An 18,336-nucleotide genomic window follows, 5' to 3' on the forward strand; every position below is an offset into this window, starting at 1 on the left:
GCTTTCTAACGCCTCTCGGTTGATATTGATGCAAAGCATGCAACATCAGGCAGCCCGGCCACACGCGTGAATCGTTTCCATTGCATGCTCCTCCTCCTGAAATAACACTCACAGACAACAGCCTCACCCATCGCTCTCCTGGAAAAGGAAGGAAATACCTCTGGGCATTAGGCAAAGGTTTTGAAGCAACTGCTTATTTTCACCTTCTTGTTTATACTGGATGTCCCGAGTCTGACACCGGACACACCTCTGCTACTCCTGCGTGAAAAATGACAGCATTTGTAGCAGTGACAGGCAGCACTGCGAGTGCTGCTGAGCTCCAGGACCACATGTCCCAGCACGTGCCTCCCATCCCTCTCCCCACCGTTCGCAGCTCCTGCGGCACAGGAGCTCCACGCCCTGCTCCAGGCGCGGTGCTGGCATGGGTCCTAGCCTGGGGCAGCAAATGCTACTGATGTGCTTAAACAGCGGCATCGCTCCCTGGGAAGAGGCAGTTCACAAACAGCATTTGCCATGGAGCAGAAGCTGGTTGGAAGGGTAAAGGCTGGTGATGCCCACGACGGAGTCAGCAGCTCTGCACGGTTGCTGCCTCCCCTCCCTCTAGTGCTGCTGGCACGCTGCTGGCAGGGGCTGCTTTAAGCAATGGGAGAGGAACGGTGGCTTACTGGTCTAAATAATCATCAGGAGATCTTCCCTGCATCGTGCCTGCCTTTGATTTTGCAACTGAAGTTGTGTTAGTTCTGCACAACTAAATTTCTAACTAAAGCAAGGTACGTACATTTTCAAGCAACCTCGCCTGGCACTAACTCATTTCACATTAAAATAATCTGCTGCAAAGCTAAAGCTCTGTTTTAATTTCCTGGACAGTTGGGAACAAGCCGGCTCTTGCCTTTGCATAACGCTTTTTCCGAAGCGGGAGTTTTGATCTCTGCCGGTGAATGCAGACGCTTTGGGGACTGGCACCGTTCCCCTCATTTCCTACCATTTCCCCGTGTAACTCCGGCACCGCTCTTCAGCCAGCAAACCTCCCCGCAGCCCGTCGCCGGCCGCAGCTGGCTGTCTATGTGCACGCATGCAAAATCATCTAACACGCTGTATATCAAACTTCATCAAAGGGCCGCAGGACAAAGCAACAGCAGTTCCCTCCAACTTCCTTGCATTAAAAAGATTTTATAAAAGACCTTGATAAAACTAGTGTTTCCTGCTTTTTGATGTGCGGGTAAGTCGGCGAACATTATCATGATATCTGCGCAGCCTTATAGCCCACCTAGGAAAAGTGAGAACAGGTCCATCTTTAAGTATTTTAAAGCGCCTTATAGCTGTCCTGATTCAGTGATTAAAAAAACAAATGGTTTTTTTACCTTTAAGGATCAATATTCACTCTGCTAAATGAAACCACTCAGGCAGTTGACAACACCCAAGCTATCGTGAGTGCTAAAATCTCCCCAAAGCCTCACACTTCCAAACACGTTTGTGGCTCGGATCAAGTGCTTATTTATTGCACACAGATCCTCACACCACATTGCGGCCACCCGTCTGCATCGTAGGAGCACGTTAAGCGAGAGGAATGACATCCTTCGTGCGTCATTTCCTCTGTCTCCCCTTCAAAGTGCATCCTGCCTTGAGAGCCGACTGCACCCAAAGGTGGATGGAGCTCGAGAAATCGTCTGCGGTGACAACAGTGCCATCAGCTGTCGGCTTAAGAGAGATGGGTGCTGCAATAAAAACCCCATTGCTTCCATGCTGAGGTAGCAGCTGGCTCCCGAGTTTTCGGCTGTCCCGAGGGCTGAGCACAGGCTGGCATGCTGGATCAGTTACCCATGCTGAGAGCCGTATCAGAACTGCCTGGCCAAGCACAAGGAGCGGATGCTCTCTGGACGCTTGGAGATGGGATGCTGGACGATTGAAGCAGATGCTTTTGATGAATCCCAGCTGTTTTATCTCTTGGACTGGTTAGTGAGGTTTCCCCAGGCACTGTCCTCCTTCGTGTGGATACTGCAAGACAGGGCACTTCCACAAGAGGCTGGAAGGGTCAGCAAACATAGGTGATACGCACCTCCATGCAGATCCAAGCTCCCTACTCCAGCTACCCAGACCTGAGAAAGGCTGATGGTCACTGAACTGCAGCTGTGGGTCAGAGTGAGTCTGCTCATGGCAGCTCACCACCATCCCCAGAAGTCAGCTCCCACTGGAGGAAGACCCAGAGCTGCAGTATTGCTTGGCTTCTCCTCTCTGTGGTGCTGCACCTTCAGATGTTGACCACACGTCCTCCCTCAGCTCCTGCACCAAGGGGTTCTTCAGCAAAGGGTGGTGATGAGAGACGCTGGTTGTGCTCTCCACGGCAGGTGAAAGCTTCAGGAGGACTCTCCTTCCTTCACCATCTGACAGGCAGGCAGATCTCTTGCTTTGTGGAAGAGACCACTGCCTTCAAAAGTCTGCTCTACCAGAGGTCATCTCAGGAGCCTCCTCGTGTGCTGTTACTCTAGCCTTTCAATACTTGCTTATTTCCACAAGCTACTGAGGGCAATCTCATATTTAAAGAGGCAGCCCAAAAAAATTCAAGCACACTAGCCAAGCCATTAATGCTGCCCGAGGTTTCACAGCCACCCCCAACTTCAAATCGGTGTGGTTGCTTTCCCCCAGGGCTGACATTTTTAGCTATATGTAGCCTGAGGAATCACACTGCACTGTTGTTTTAATTCAGGCTATCAATCCTTAATGATTATTTTGAACAGCTCCAGAGCCCCTGCTATACCAGGACACTCACAGCAGATACCGAGCGGGGACCGAGCCTGGGGCTGCAGGCCGAGCAAGCACCTGCTCCTCTGAGTGAGGTGGAAAATTGATGCAAGGCACTTTTGCAGTCTACTGTGCCCATCCAAGACTCCACCATTCGGACTGTGGTCATCCTCCATGTGGAGAAAAGGTGTCCAAAAGAGAGGAATGAACCAGAAGGAGGGAGGCTTGACACAAACAAACCAGTTGCTCATACTCAAAAGCCCACAAATTATAGAGAAATAAGCTTCTTGAACAGAAGTGCATGCAAAGGTACAGACACAGCAGATGCACAAGGGCCCCAGTTTGGGATTTCGCTGCCGATCACCGATTTCCGTATTTCCTTGCTGCCATATTTCTGCAGTACACGACCCTGAGCTCCCCGAGCCCAAAGACATGTCCAATGCCACCGCTCTGAACTTGATAATTATCAACCACATTGGAAGAAGTGTAGGTGTGAGCTGCTCATTTGGTGCCAGCTACAGCGGACGCTGATAGCCAGGCTGCACCAAGGAGGATGGGCACAGGGAATCGGAATCATTTCTTCCTTAATCCCACTGACACTGAAAGCAGGGCAGCGGTGGGGGGGAAGGCAGAAAAGCTAAAGTATCTGCCTCTGTAGGAAAATGCCCTGACCTCCCCCAGAACCAAAACCTCGGTTTCCTTGGTGTACTTCTCTGTCTTGCTCTTATCTTGCAAACACACACCCTGGCCTTTCCAGCCAACTTCTGTGACACAGCAGTTTGCAGAAGGTAGAAAATATAATGTCAAGGAAAATATACAACTGAAAAGAATGTCAAGCAAGCTGCCCAACGCAGCAGGTACAGGCTGCAGGTCTAAAGAGGGGGTCTGCAAAGAGAAGGGAAGGCTTGGTCAACGACTTCAGGAAGAAATTAAACTAAGTGTTTTCCAAAGAGCACAAAGCAAACTATTTGGACAAAGAATAAACCCAAATTCAATTCTTAGCTATTTCAATCCTTATAATACAGTTTGCAAACACAGGTAGTTTTAAACAAACAAAGCATGCACTCTTTAAATCGACATGTGTCAAAAGGACCCAAAACAATGACAAAAATTTGGCGTATTGACTGTTTTGGAAGATGAGAAGCCCAAGTTCAGCCCCATGAGTGGACAACTCCGCAAGATGAGGGGGTGGAGGTTGCGGCTCCTCGTTTTGCCTGTCTCTGTACCTCATTTCCCAGCAAAGCAGACACACACGCTTCCGAGGCATCGCAAATGGCGGTCAGGTCATGGCCTCCTTCGAGGGCCAGGACGACACGACCTCCGGCCAGGCCCATCAGCTGCTTCGTCAGGTACCCGAAGCCTGTAACGAGGGAAAAGAGGAAATGCAGGAGAAGGGCAAAGGTTGTGGCTGGAATCAGGCTCCTGGCAAAGGATCAAAGAATTATAGAAAGGAATTACATCATATTAAAAAACCACAAGGGATCTGAAAGGACTCAACGCATAATATAAGCCAGGTTGGATTTTAATACGCTCGCTGCAGTTCCAGCCGCAGTTCCCCGCGGCACCGGCTCAGCCGTGTGCACTGCGGGACGGATCCGTACCCCCCCGAGCGCTCCGCTGGAGATGATCCCAGGTGAGAGGCACCGCCATCCTCCCTACCACCCCTCAGCGCCCTGAATTAAACAGAGCTCTGAATATTTCCTTCGGATGGAAGGAAAGAGGGTGGAAGGAGGCGGCTTTTTGCCCTGCTTTGGAAGATGCAAAGTCAGAGCAGTCATGGGGGAGGGAGGCGGGGAAGGGGAAATCAGTAAAATTGCTGCCGGTGCTTTCAGTTGCGATAGCAGCATCGCAGTGCCCCAGAGATATTTCACATCTAGTTCTTAACAGACGTTTCTTCCCGTATATAATATGCTATAAAAATTCCTGGGGCACCCGGGACTTTGATCATATGACACACAATACATTTCTACCCTTTAAACAAAACAGAACCAAGCTGTGAGGATTTAAAACGTGTCCTCAAAGCAACCTTCCCCCTCCAAAAAAAAAAAAAAAAATTAAAAATCCAAACAAAAAAAAAATCCAGTGCATTTCAACCCTCCATCTACGCTCCCTGCTTTTTGTTTTGCAGTGACTCCCGTGAGCGCCTTTGCGAACTGGCAAATTAACAGCCGGATAAAAAGATTCACGGCTGAGCCCATAACCGTTTTGCGAGAGTAGCAGAGCATGGGAAATTCGACAAGAAGGTAAACAAGACCTTCTCATTACAAAGTGTTTCTGGATATCTTAAATAACTTGTCTCTTGTAAATCTATTTCACTTTATTCTTATATAAAGTTTATGGGTTCAGCTACCTTACAAGGTTCTGAATTTTACTGTAGAGAATAAGTTTCCTGGCTGAAGCAAACTCTTCAAAAATAATAATAAAATCCTTTCACAAGAAAAACTGTCTTCTCGATTGACTTGAATGAAACAGTGCCAGACAAACCCAGCATAACCAAGGGGAGGGGGGGAAACTTCAGCACGTCTCCTGTGTAATGCAAAACATCACGGATCCAAAGCCAAAGGGACGTTGTTGTGGGCCTGGATAATTGCTTCAAAGGTGGAGAACAAAAATATTCAGCTTGAATTTTTAATAAGGTATGCTGGAAGAAGAAATGAACTTCTACTAGCATTCAGAGCAGGGTACGCTGTTTACATCTGGCATTGCCTCTTTCTACAATTTTGCATTAAAGCAAGCATAACTCTCTAATTAATGCAAAAATTTAATTTAATTAATGCAGCCGTCTTCCACAGAGATATGACTACAAATGAATCGGTAACGTCCTTACATAATTTATTTACACGGGAAATTGAAATATGCAATGCTTCAAGAAAACAAAGGCTTCGGCCAGACCAAAATATATACGGTGCAGTGACAAAACACATGAAAATGCAAAGAAAAAGGCTGAAAAGTTTGCCATTGCAACGAAAGATCTGAAGATAGACCCCAAAAGGTAAAACCTGTACTTTAGTCCCTAGGACAGCAACAATTTACCCCAGTTTTGAATCTTTGCTCTTGTAAATCCACAACTTACATTTTGCTGATAGATTATATCCTCCAAGAGGGGTGGGATGGCCTTCCACCGCATCGAAACCAGATGACACCAGGACAACGTCTGGGGCAAATTCATTGGCAATGGGCATTACTACCGTTCTGCAACAAAAATTTAACAATGGCAGACACGTTATTTTGGCTCTTGAACAAACTCAGCAACACTTAAACCATCTCGAACAAACCCATTATAAAACCTTCTACTATTACTCCATGGTAGCGAAGCCCATCTCCTATTTTCTTACGAGGTGAGAGCCCGGCTGGCAGAACACCTTGCACTGCCACGCAGTACAGTTTTAAAGTCAATCTCATGTTAGTTTTTTCAGTGAGGTCTATTAATTCCTTCATCAACAGCCTCAAGTCTTGACCAGGGAAATAAGTTGCCATACGTTGTGTTTCCCATTTGTGATCATATCTTGCTTTACATACAGGGCACTGAGAGGATAAGGAGGAAATAACGGGGCATCTGGCACACGCTGCAAATCCACCTGGAAAAGCTCTCCAACAGCAGCCCTGGTTTGTGGCACTTGTCTCCATGTTCCTCTTCTAAATATCTCCTTAGCCTTTGCAGAATCTGCAAAGCTATTTATTTTTTCCTTGCTGCACTTCTCATTGACCATAACGAAAGGCTGGGGATGTCACATGGGGCAAAAAGCTTTGATATGCAAGTATCCCACCCAAATACACCTCTCCCAACTCCAGTTCCCCATCCTCTGACATTTTGTTCATTAAAAAAACCAGACTGAATTGCTCAGCATCCATAAACTATTGTCTGTTAAGGCCGGTATTTAAAATGAAACGAGGTCTGTATCTGTGGTTTCTCAGTAAAAGGCCTTTTCCCTCTGGTTTCTCTCTTCAATCTACTCAATCTCTGTTGAAAACCTACACGAGGTTGCCAACACCCCATTTCCCCCACAAAGATGCCAATTAAGCAAAACTGGAAAGTTGAGCAGGCAGCAAGGAGTTGCTTCTTCGTCTAACAGCTCCAGCACAAACACGGCAGAACTGAAATTACAGCAAGGAAAAAAGCCAAAGCAATGGAGCTTCTTAATAAACACGATGCAGACGCCCACAATCTTTTCTGACTGAGAAAGCTCGTCACAAGCACTCTTGGGTGAACGCCTGCTCGTGCCTTCAGTTCACGCTGGGGTACCCACATGCACGGGCCTGAAAGTTGTTTTGAATTTTGCGATCGGGCACTGATGCAGGAAATGGTGGAAAAGCAAGGATGTGCACAGAGGGTTGCCCTTTACATAGCGTAATATTTTCCAAAGTATGTTCTTTTTCATTATAAATGTACCCACTGAACCTTGGATGTGTCCCTAGAGCAACCTGAGCAATGCCATCCCTTGCTGGGACTGAAGACAACAGTATTTCCCCGTTTCCCCATCCTAGTAACAGCTCCCGGCAAGGTTAACTTTCTAAAGCATGAATTGAAGTTATTCATATATCGAAGCATGAACCTCTAAATATGTTTGCATACATGAGGACTTCACTTTTATTGAGCATAGTTGTTATGTGATGCTCCAAAAAACAGAAAGAGCCCAGAAAGGTCTGTTTAGTGCTGAGATTGCTCAAGTGCTACCAAGACACCCATAAAAATTCACATCTCTTGCTACAATGATGTTAAACAGCCACGAGACACCTTCTAGTGTGAGCAACTTGTATTAGCCCCAACACCGATCTGAGCTCACACCATTTTGCCCTCCGCAGAGTCTATTTTTAAGGGAGTATTAACGCCTACCACGCAATGAGATACTTCCAGCGTTGGTCAAACCCATCGAGTAGTTTCCACTGCCACCACTGAGCAGGCAGGCAGGACACCGGGCACATTGCAGGTCTGGGCAAGGCACTCAGACACCATGCAGGCCAAAAAAACCCCTTCTAGCTTTAATTTTTTGCTAACTAACTGCCACAGTAACCTAATAGCCTCCTGCAATCTTCCCGCCTGCCACTCTGCACACAGACATGGAAATCTATGCAAAAAGGATCTTATCTTCTTTTAATTCTTATGAAATCCAAAAGAGGAATTTTAATTTTTTTTCCCCCCAAACAACGTGATTGCCATATACATTTTGTCCTCAGGGAGACTATTACATAAGGAAGACAAAATAGCACAGTTTTTGCTGACGGCTTTACAGTCGACAAAATCTGTTTAGTGAAACCCACAGACATTTTAAGTAGAAACCACCTCCTTCACAAAGGACTAAAGCAGCAGTTTCGAAGCAAGTGCACATGGCAGAGGGTTTTTTTTTTTCTTGAGCTTTGAAGTATTGCTGAGCTCTTTAATTTCTAACCGAAGAAAAACTGCTAAAATCATCTTCTTTTTTTTTTTTCCCCCTCCCCTGAAGTTATGACACCACGGGAGCTGCTAGTACCTCACCTGATGTGCAGGATCACCCTAAGCTGGTCGCAGAACAAGCCCCAACCCGCACCCAAAGCTGCGTGCTTGGTTTGTCAGCACCGAGCAAACCCACGCAACCCCAAATCGGTAACGTTTCGCTGGCCGTGGGACAGCTCAGGTGGCTGACGCCCAAGCACGAACGCACCGGAGGAGCAGGGGCAGGCGGCGAGCAGCGCGATGGTGCCGGTGATGCTCGGCTGAGGGTCCCCGCGCGGTGACAGCGGTTCGGAGGTACCCTCTAGTGGCACAGCCAACACACAGGCAGCACCGAGGGTTAACCGTGAACCCTGTCTGCATAAATTTTAGGAGAGAAAAAGCAGCGGTTGCTGTTTAAAAGTAAATCAATTGGTATTTGACAATAGTTAGAAGAAGCGGTTTTGAGGATGTCCAGAGTTTTCTCTGGTGCAGGACGGGGTGACCTTACAGCCGCAACTGGTTACCCCAGCAAGTATCTTCAACTCTGAGCAATTATTAGTGGTGCACAGTAAATTTTTATGAGGTCTCGCAGAGTTTTAAGAAACACGGGTCGCAGGTCCCCTGGCTCCCCCGTCCGAGAGGAGCCAGGAGGACAGGCAGTCTGTTACCCTGGGTGGGCGCTGCAGGCCGCCCCGGACAGGGGCTGCCCGGGAGCCGCGCGTCTTCGGGGCAGCCGGAGGAGAAGTGCAAGATGACAGGGTGTCAGAATAAGCAAGCTAATGATGCTTTCGGTACCTTGGCCATCACAAACCCATCCAAACTCAAGAGGACTCTCAAATCCAGACTTGAACCCTTTCCTTTGCCCGTGACTCCGACCCAAACTCTCCTGGGTTGCTCTTTCTTCTGACTTTCTCCTAATTTCGGTATTACACCAGAACTCCAAAGCTGCAGTCCCAGCTCTATTTGATGCTTGCTGCATACATAAGCAGCTATATCTTTGACCATAAAACTTGACCCAGGAAGGCCAAAGCTCTCCTGCCTTTCATTTTTCCCTTTTTATAATTGTAAAAAGAGAGAGAGAGAGAGAGACAGACTCGTGAAAATTCAAGACGCAAGCAAACGAACCGCTTTCAAACAACGTATTTCTGAGATTTCATCTGTGGGCAGCGTTTCAGGCACATCTAACCCAGTCTTTCGGTTTTTAATTTTTCTCGTGCACAGATGAAAACAGCCTCTTCGCTCAGATCCATCACGGTAAAGCTAAGACCAACGAGAAAGCAACAATTAAACTGCAAACAAACCTACGGCTTTGCCCTGGTGATGATACTATAAAAAAGGCAGAAATTTAAATTACTATCAAGAAGGTGAGCAGTTTTGTCTGGAACTGGGTCTTTTAACTAATGGCTAAGGTGGCTGTAGAGTTATTCACCCAGGAATGAAAGGGTTCGTAACACTGAATATTCATTCAAGCATGTAGATTTTTTTTAAAATACACGGGTTACCTTTAAATTTCCTAAATTTTAGCGGGTTGTTTTGCTTGCTTCAAATAAAGTAAATCCTTTCATTTGACTCTGATTACAGCTGAGCTGAACGGCTATGCACTAGTCAATACGGATGGCTGCAAACAGTAAAAAGTACTGATCATGTTCTGCAAACATTTGGGGGAGAAGAAAAAAAAATAAATACAATTTTATATCTATTTTCCAAAAGACTGAATACATTTTAGTCTGTTACTAGCCAATTCGCCAATTAAATGCCTAATAAATGGCAGGCAGATTAAACAATCCTACAGAGGATTTTTTTTAAATGCTCAATTGCAGCGAGCAAATCGGTGAAACTTAGAAGGCAGTTTTTTCAGAGACTCTTTTTCCTACTGTTGGCCATATATATATATATGGCCATATATATCTCTCTCTCTCAAAATATGATCCGCTGCTCCTAAGGCTAATCAGCCTCCTGAAGACTCCAGGCTTTGTTTCTCCAAGCAGCCATCTCCACGGTCATTTACTATGTCAAAAGGGATTAGGAGTTTGGGGACGAAATCAGCGTCGGGAGAGCATGAAATCTAAAATACAGAAACAACCGTTCCAGGCAAAACATCATCATCTTCCCCCCCTCCCTCTTACTCACTCCGGAAATGGTTTATGGATCGAAGGAAAAAACAAAATCCCCCCCAAACTGGCTCCTGAACTTATTTAACGCTTTCTGAGAAAGGCAGGAGCAGGGACCTTTCAAACACAGTCCTGGCTTTTGCTTCTGGTTTAGGTGTTTAAATAAAAATAAAACTAACATAGAATCAAGCTGTATATGGAATTATAATTGTGGAGGAGACCTCAGGGTAGCGAAAAAAAATTGTATGAGACAACACAACTGCTAGAATCATCAGGAAAACTTTCTTACAGTAAATTCAGAGGAGAACTCTGGATAATACACTTTAATTTCACTAAGTAACTGCTGTTCGCATGTAATAAGGAGCCAGCCACAGTCTTTGCGTTTTTTCTGCAGGTCTCTTAGCCGGGTTTGCACACTCTGCTTTTGAAAACATCATGAGGATTTATAGAAGCAAACACGATTTCTGCTTGTATAACAAGTTAGGGAACAACAGATGCCGAGAAAAAAAAACACCCAAATTTTACAACCGTTTGTTTCTATAACTACGGAATAACAGCGATGAATACCAATAACATTTTGATGAGTTAAGGACTTTTAAAATTATATGCCCTGCATTTTTCGCATTAGAGTTTAATACATTTCTGCCTAATCTGTGAAATCTGTATTGCCCACATACTTTGGCGGTGAGTTCAGCCGTGGGACCTTCGCCCAGCGAACGGTCAGCTAAATTATAATGTCATGCTGTCTCGGGCAGGCAGAGCCGCCGCTACGATGGGGTGGAGGACGCCAAGCGCGCAGCAAACTCCCCAGATCCCTTCTGCACATCTTATTAGTGATCGGGGTGACTCCACCCTGCCCCCCCCGCCCCCCAAAAAAACCCCCAAACTCAAAACCCAAACCAAAAAACCCCCCCAAACCAAAAATCAAACTCCCCAGCAATCATGGTATCACCCCAACCTCGGGACGGGGCAGCTGGTGATTTCAGCCCTCGGTTATGAAGACAATAAGCGACAAAGTGCACGGGAAGGCTGCTCTCCCCTTCGCATTTTTAACTCTTGTTCTCACTTTTGAAACGGCTCGGTGGTATTAATAAACACTCAGAGGTCAGGCTATCCTGTCCAACCCAACGCTGCAGTGCAAGCAGGGGGAAGCCAATATTCATAGGAGAAATGCTCAGTAGAAAAATCATTGATGCAAGTTACCGTCCTTTCTTCGGAAAGAGTAAAACAACACTAAAACAGGTCTTCACTGCAGGGATGATAGGTTTCATTGGGATTTATTTATTCACTCATCAGAGGACTAATTTATGAGGACAATTATCTCAGATATTATTTCATTAGAGCACATGCTTTTATCAAATCCATACACCAGCTCATCCTGAAATAGAACCAAAAAAAAAAAAAAAAAAGAAAAGCACGTTGCTTATTTTTGTTCTGCTTGTTTTACGTAGAAAGAGGGCTTTCTTCCCTAAAAGCAGACAAGCACGCGAAGAGTTAAGGCTTTAAAAAAAAAAAAAGAAAAGAAGAAAAAGTATATCAGTATCTTTGCCTAGCTCAAAGGATTTCCACTGATTCCTCTACAGACTTCAAAGCCTCACAGTTTGGCATTTGGACTGGTTTGAATTAAAGTTCAGTTCTCCACTGTGAGTTTCCAAGTTCATGGTGAAAATGCCTGCTGCTTCTGGAGTTCATTATGGCCAATTTTCTTATCTTTTCTTCATCTTAGGTTTGATCCCCGGCAAATGCAACGTGGCATTCGATGGGGTGGAATAACAAGGTGCTGCCTTGAAGGCATGCATTGTCTCAAGGGGCTAACGCAAGAAAAGAAGAAAAAAAAAAAAGGATATATGACCCATTCCCTTCACTTTCTAACTCTTGGGGGACTATAAATTGCAAACTTCAAAGCATTATTTTACATTAAAATCAATAGAAAGATTCAGGGGGGAAAAAAATGTTTTTCAAAGAAGCTGGTTAAGATTTAAAAAGGTCACTTGATAATGTATTATCATGACCAAACTTGGCATAAGATAAAAAAAAGCTTCCAATTTAACTTATTGACTGAAGGTGTGCACATGGGGCAGACTACGGGAGGTGCTACCTAGGAGGATGAGTCACAACGTCCCAAAACCCCAGCAAAATAAGGGCTGTGGCTAGCTCCAAAATATCCTCCCCAAATAGCTGCAGTCTCCGGGCAAAAAGACACCAGTGCCTATTAAGGAATGGCTGGCAAAGGTCTTGCTGTGCAGACTGAGCAGTTTTCCAGAAGCCTTGAAACTCAATTAATATTTAATAGCAAGTATGTCACTCTGTCACGAGCTACCAGTTCTCTTTATAATGAAGAGATCGGTCTTGTTGACTGCTGGGATAAACAGACTTCCAGTTTGGACGAAAGTGCCGCTTTCCTGTAACCGGAATAAAACATCAAGACAAATGACAGTTATTTGACTAGATGTTATTTTAAATTGTGTACATTCTTTGAAGGCTTTTTAATGGCAGGCTGAAGAGTCAAAGCTCTTTTTGCTCAGTATAACGGAATACAAATACGCGCACAGGAAGAACAGAAAATAATGCTCCCAGATTTAATGCTATTCCATGAAGGCGATATTCCATCTGCCTGTCACTAGAAATTCACATCCCAAGTTTTGGCAAGTGTGTGTCTCCCTGAATTTATGTGGGGTGGTCGCCAGAAGTGCACTAAATCTCGTTTGAGGACAGAAAACCACTTCGACCCATAATTGTTAAAAAAGATGCCAGTTGGAGAGGATGGATCCGCAGCACAGAGGAGGCAGAGGGTGGAACAGGACAGTCTCTAAGAAAAATAAAGCCTATATATCCGGCAGGTCAGAGAATTATATTCGTTCTCCTGGAAAGAGCATCAGAAAGGAAAGCGTGGTCTCACACTGGCCTCTGTTCACTACTGCATTACTCGCAAGTTCTTCTCTACCCAGAGATCCACCTTCGTTTCATCTTGTTATTCTGTTGCTTCCATGGTTAATTTTAATACCTTCCTTCTCCCATTCTCTGCAGCTCTGGGAGGCAAATGCATCACTCCAGGCTTGCAGCAAGTCCCCAAAATGCCAGTGACGTACGATCGCCCTGTTGGGGTATTCTGCCCATTAACTGCTCAGAGCAGCAAGATGATGTTCAGCCCATGCTCCTGCAGTGCTCCCGTAGTGACCCTGCTCAGAGAGACCACAACCCGTCTGTGCACGACAGTAGGTCAGCTAACGTGTGTTTTGCTTCATGCATCTCTTCTGATGATGCTGATATGAGGAGGAAAGTAAGAATCAGATCAAACAATTCCCTGCAGATACCTCCCCATGATCCTCAGGTATCATATGCTTCTGTGAGCAGGACAGTAAGACCAGCAGGACATGAACCAGTGAGTCAACAAGTGGCTTCATCCTCTGCTCCATTTGGAGACTCAAATGATGCCAGTTTTTTGGAGCATGCTTGAATATGCTTGTACGACCCAGCACAGCGGTTTATATCTGGCTTTACTATTACTGCTAATCAAGGATGATATCCCAGCGACATACTAATTCAACTCCACAGCTTTGCTTACCTTCATTCACACTCTGACAGTGAGTGATGAGTAACACTTATTTAAGAGATGGTTGTATTTTTATTCATAACACACAACATGCTGCTTCTGAAGAGAAACCAGAACCCGGTAAGAAAAGCACAAACCCAACAGTTCAGTTGTTTCAATTTCCAGTTGGTTGGAACAAGCATATTCGATATCTTGGGTGAATAATAATTAAATCTAAAGCTTATCAAAACAAGCCCACGTCCCTTTGCTAGGTACACTTGGGAGTGAGCTGCGGTGCGAGTCATGAACAGAGCTCTTGCAGGGGAGGGACTGCATGGCCAACTCGCCCAGAAGTTGGGTACCATCGTCTGCAGCGCAGTGATGATGTCTCAAGCCTTGGGGCAGCTGCACTCCCACGTTTCAACTCATGATGACTTGTTAAAAAGCGCTTCTGGATTCCCCTCCCCATCTGGGTGGGTTTACCCATAGAAATACTCACCCCAAAGAGATAAAAAGACTTTTAGCCACAACCAGAAGAGCTTATTCATATCAGTTGATATTTTACATTCATGCATCAGTCAGTGCTGAGCAGCGAGTATGTCAATCCCCTAATGTCACAGGCACACTTCCTATGGCCAGAAATATCCTATTTACTTAATTCAGCTTTATTTTTATTATGGTACTCAAAAAGTAACTGCAACTAGATGTGAATCTTCTATTTCTAAACTTAGCAAGAGAGAAGCTCAAGATTAAGGAGGACTGCACGAGGACAAAGAAACCCAGTTTAGGTGAAAAATATGTTTCTAAGAGGAAAACTTCAGTATTACCTGAAAGCAGTTAAGTATTCTGTGTCTCCCATCGGTGGATCAAGGCCACCAGTAAAGGCCATATTAACATTGAAACCAACTCCTGCTCCTGTGCCAACCTGAAAAAGGGAGATGGTACTTAATTACAGAAACAGCGAACTCTGGCAACACATCTCTGCTGTCTTAACATTCTTCCAGTTGAATATGGATTTTGATTCAATAGCTTGGTGGTAGTGAGGTTAATTTTTCCTTCTAAAGCGACCTGGTCCCCAAAACAAGAGTGAAAATAAAGCTTCTCCGTGCTCTGATCTTTATGGGAGCTGTGGACCAGCGGTATTTGACTGCTGCTCACCCAAAAAACGCCTCATCATCAACTAGCTCCTCTTCCTCTTTTGCAGGAGAGTGTTACATGCAATACCTTTCCTTAATTCGTTTTCAGCTTTATTCAGAAGCATATTTTATATTTCATTACAGTTGCAACTAGGGGAAAAAACCCACAGTTTTACTCAGAGCGAGCTCCCCCTCTGCTGGGGAAAAATATGATTCACAGAGAAGATATTTTCGCTGCTTGAGGGACACGTGGGTGGTAAATGTAAGTACATCCCCATCCTTGCATGTACTGCAAACGTCCCCATCTGCACTGACTGCAAATATCTGAGAAAGGGGAAACCAAAAAATAAACCAGGGGTTTCCCGTAATTCGCTTGCCAAGAAGCAAGGCCAGGCCTTCCCCATCCATATTGAAACTCAAAAGCCTGCGTTCAGTCCCTTTGTCAAGCGGGGACCTTGTAGCTGCCTGAGCACGGTGGCCGTGAGCAGGGGCTGCGGGACCCTGGGGACAGCAAGGGAGCCGGGCAGTATCTGCTGCCACCGGCTGTCACCAGCTCCGCACAGGGCCCTGAGCTCCTGCACACACAGTTTGTTTTTTGTGGGTTCTTTTAGGTCTCTGCATATGAAAAAAAAAAAAATATTGAAAATTAATGTGTTATACAATACACAGCCAGATAATTCAGGCTAGATGAAGTGCAGGGCTTTTATTGCACATTCTCCTTTGCATTGGTGCAAATACTGCTGGTAGAAAAACACAGGGGGTTCACCCATCCACAGTGGGCTATTTATCCATCTGCGGCTTTAGTTGAATTTATTTTGTATTCTTTGTTTTATTCAGTCTGGAAGGACACATCTGAAAATTACTATAAATGATAAACACAGAGCAGTCTAGTGTTTCCTTACAATACTAGATATCTAGTGTTTCCTTACAATAGTCTAGTGTTTCCTTACAATACTAGATATTTTCTAAGCCAGATTACTAGATTATTAAAAGGTCAGCAAAAAAGTAGGTCTGAGACCATTGCATCTCCTGAAGCAGAAATTAAGCCCGATGCAAAGGGCTGCTGTTTATTCACTACAACAGCAGGGCACAAACAGGGCAATGAAGCAGTATCACAGTACGTTTCAGTTTCTTTAGAAACCGAATGGCAACAGCGATGTTTGATGAACAGGAAAACGTAAAACTGACAGGCTAAGAACTCTAGGAGTTTTCAGATGTAATCTGCAGTGCCTCAGAGTACCCAAAACTAAGTATTTCATATATAATTTCCTTTTGATAAATCACTCTGGAAAGACGATATTTCCTGCCAACCTAGAGGGGAAGGAAGGATGCAATGGATTTAGGAGCATCCATCCAGAGTTCAGGGAGAAAGGGCTCCCACCTCCGTTGGCCTGGCCCTTCTGCAAGAGGCTCCAAGGCCGCGGCCAGGAACCAGCGGATGTGGTCCAGCGGCGTCAGTGGCGGATGCTCAGATCCCACCGGCGGGGCCGTGCAATGTGAAGGCAGCAGTGGTGGTGAGCGATGCCTTGGCAGGGCCAGGGGAAGCGGGGATTGGATGGGCTCCGAGGCTGTGCCAGGAAACCCGAGCGCCAGTGGCACAGCCACAAACAACCTGTTCCTCCTACATCTAAGAAACAACTTATGCCTGTAAGGGGGAAATCTTGAAAAGTACACGGAGTGCGGGAAAGCTAGCAAAGGGCTCCTCTGGATCAGGTTCTCCCACAAGGGCTGGAGAGCCTAATTGCAGTGACTCATCTTCTGCTCGTTAGTCAAGGCGCGTGCTTTCCTGCCAGCTCGCGGGGCAGGACACAATGCCCACGGCTGTTAGGACTTGGATGAGAAGGCACCAAGGGCACAAACCGGGTGGCCTGTTCCCAAAGGGGAACTAACAAGCACGAGCTTCTCTCCAAGCCTTGCCTGGCAGAGGCTCTCTGAGATTTTGGGGGGCACCTGAATCACAGCCCTGAGCAGGTCCTATCAGACACGGACGGATGCTATGCCGATCCACGCTCTTACCTCGTCGGGAGCACCACTGCCTGGAAAGAAGTTCCCATCATCATAGCGATGTAGTGAAATATAAAGAACATTAGGATCATTGTAGAAAGCCTGCTGAGTACCATTCCCGTGGTGAACATCCTTTGGGGACAGAGATTGCATTATATGAGGGAGGTTAGTACCTTAGTAAAAACACAGATTAAAGCCATCAACTTGGGATTCAGAGGGGTTTTCTTTGCTGTTGTGCTTCGTTTTCTATGCCTCTCTGATCTAGCTGAAGCAGTTTATCGCAAATGAGAGTAACCTGCTTTGCACAGCTGGCTTCAGGTTACACTCCTCCTTTAACACACGGGATAAACGGGGGTAAACACAATCTCAAGCATGTATCAAAACTGAGGACAGGATCAATTTATTCGGATGGAGAGAACTAGATTCGTACCCAATCTTGGGGGATGGAGAGACTGTATTAGTTACCCCAAATTTGCATCTTTAATTGTTCTGTGGGGTGACCACTGATACAAGTGTCCAGCAAAGTTGTGTTGGACCCAACAAGGTTAAACGACACAAACCCACTACCCGGATCCCCTACTGCATTGCTACATGGTGCAGAAACGCAGGACGGATATTCAAAATACCCTTTTCTGACATGAAAAACCAGTGGTGGGAAGTGAGGAAAAGGATGTCCATCCAGTAGGTCAAAAAGACAAATACATCCATTTTAATGTGCGGGTCTAGCCCATGGGAGATGCGTGGCAATCTAATCAAAACTCTTGGCCGATACCCAGCAACTCAAATGCCTGCACAGCCACATAAATACATTTTTAAATCTATCAAAATCAATCAGGCACATTTTTAAATCTACACATCGCCATAGCAAAATCCCGAACAAGCTCCTTCTCAAATCTGCTGTGTTGTCCGCAGAGTATTTCAACGCCTTGTGCCAATTTAGAGATCGCTTTTGGCTGCCTGCACAGAGGCTGCGCTGGCCCAGAGGCAGGACACCGAGACCATCCAGACTGACGGTCGAGCTGTGCCAGCCAGCTAGTCCCTCTCCGTAACCGGTCCTCACATCTTGAAAAGAAAGCTGGGATGGATTGTAACGCTTAAGGTCAAAAAACTTCAGGAAAAAAATAACCCAAACTCAGCACGGTTTGAAGTTACCCATCCTTGAGACTGTGTTATGGGCTTGTTCTAGAAAGCAACTACTTCTTAATTAAATTTTATCCTGAAAACTATAGACCCTTTAAGAAATATTTCTTTTATTAAAAACACTTTAATAAAAATAATAATAAAAAAACAACTTTGAAAAACAAATATTGGCTTGCAGACCACAGGCAACATTTTTTTCACTCACTAACAAAGCCAGGGTTGCCCTTGCAAGAAAAAATACCCGGAAAAATTTCCAACTGCTCA

The 18,336-nt window shown here is 45.5% G+C and overlaps 1 protein-coding gene across 10 annotated transcripts in view; it reads right to left on the minus strand.

The window, feature by feature from the left end:
* HDAC4 (histone deacetylase 4) overlaps positions 1-18,336 on the minus strand; it is a 277,372-nt gene that overhangs the window by 23,812 nt on the left and 235,224 nt on the right. For all 10 annotated transcript variants that reach the window (XR_012044288.1, XM_072874161.1, XM_072874155.1 and 7 more), the window contains exons 21-24: positions 16,945-17,064; positions 14,620-14,717; positions 5,813-5,931; positions 3,966-4,099 (exon numbers count right to left, since the gene is read on the minus strand). Coding sequence is in view for 9 of the 10 variants with exons in the window: in XM_072874161.1 (XP_072730262.1) it covers positions 3,966-4,099; positions 5,813-5,931; positions 14,620-14,717; positions 16,945-17,064 (471 nt within the window). In the remaining variant the exon portion in view is untranslated. The remainder of the gene's footprint in view (positions 1-3,965; positions 4,100-5,812; positions 5,932-14,619; positions 14,718-16,944; positions 17,065-18,336) is intronic.

The sequence above is a fragment of the Ciconia boyciana genome, chromosome 10 (assembly GCF_034638445.1).
Source record: "Ciconia boyciana chromosome 10, ASM3463844v1, whole genome shotgun sequence".
Taxonomy (NCBI): domain Eukaryota; kingdom Metazoa; phylum Chordata; class Aves; order Ciconiiformes; family Ciconiidae; genus Ciconia; species Ciconia boyciana.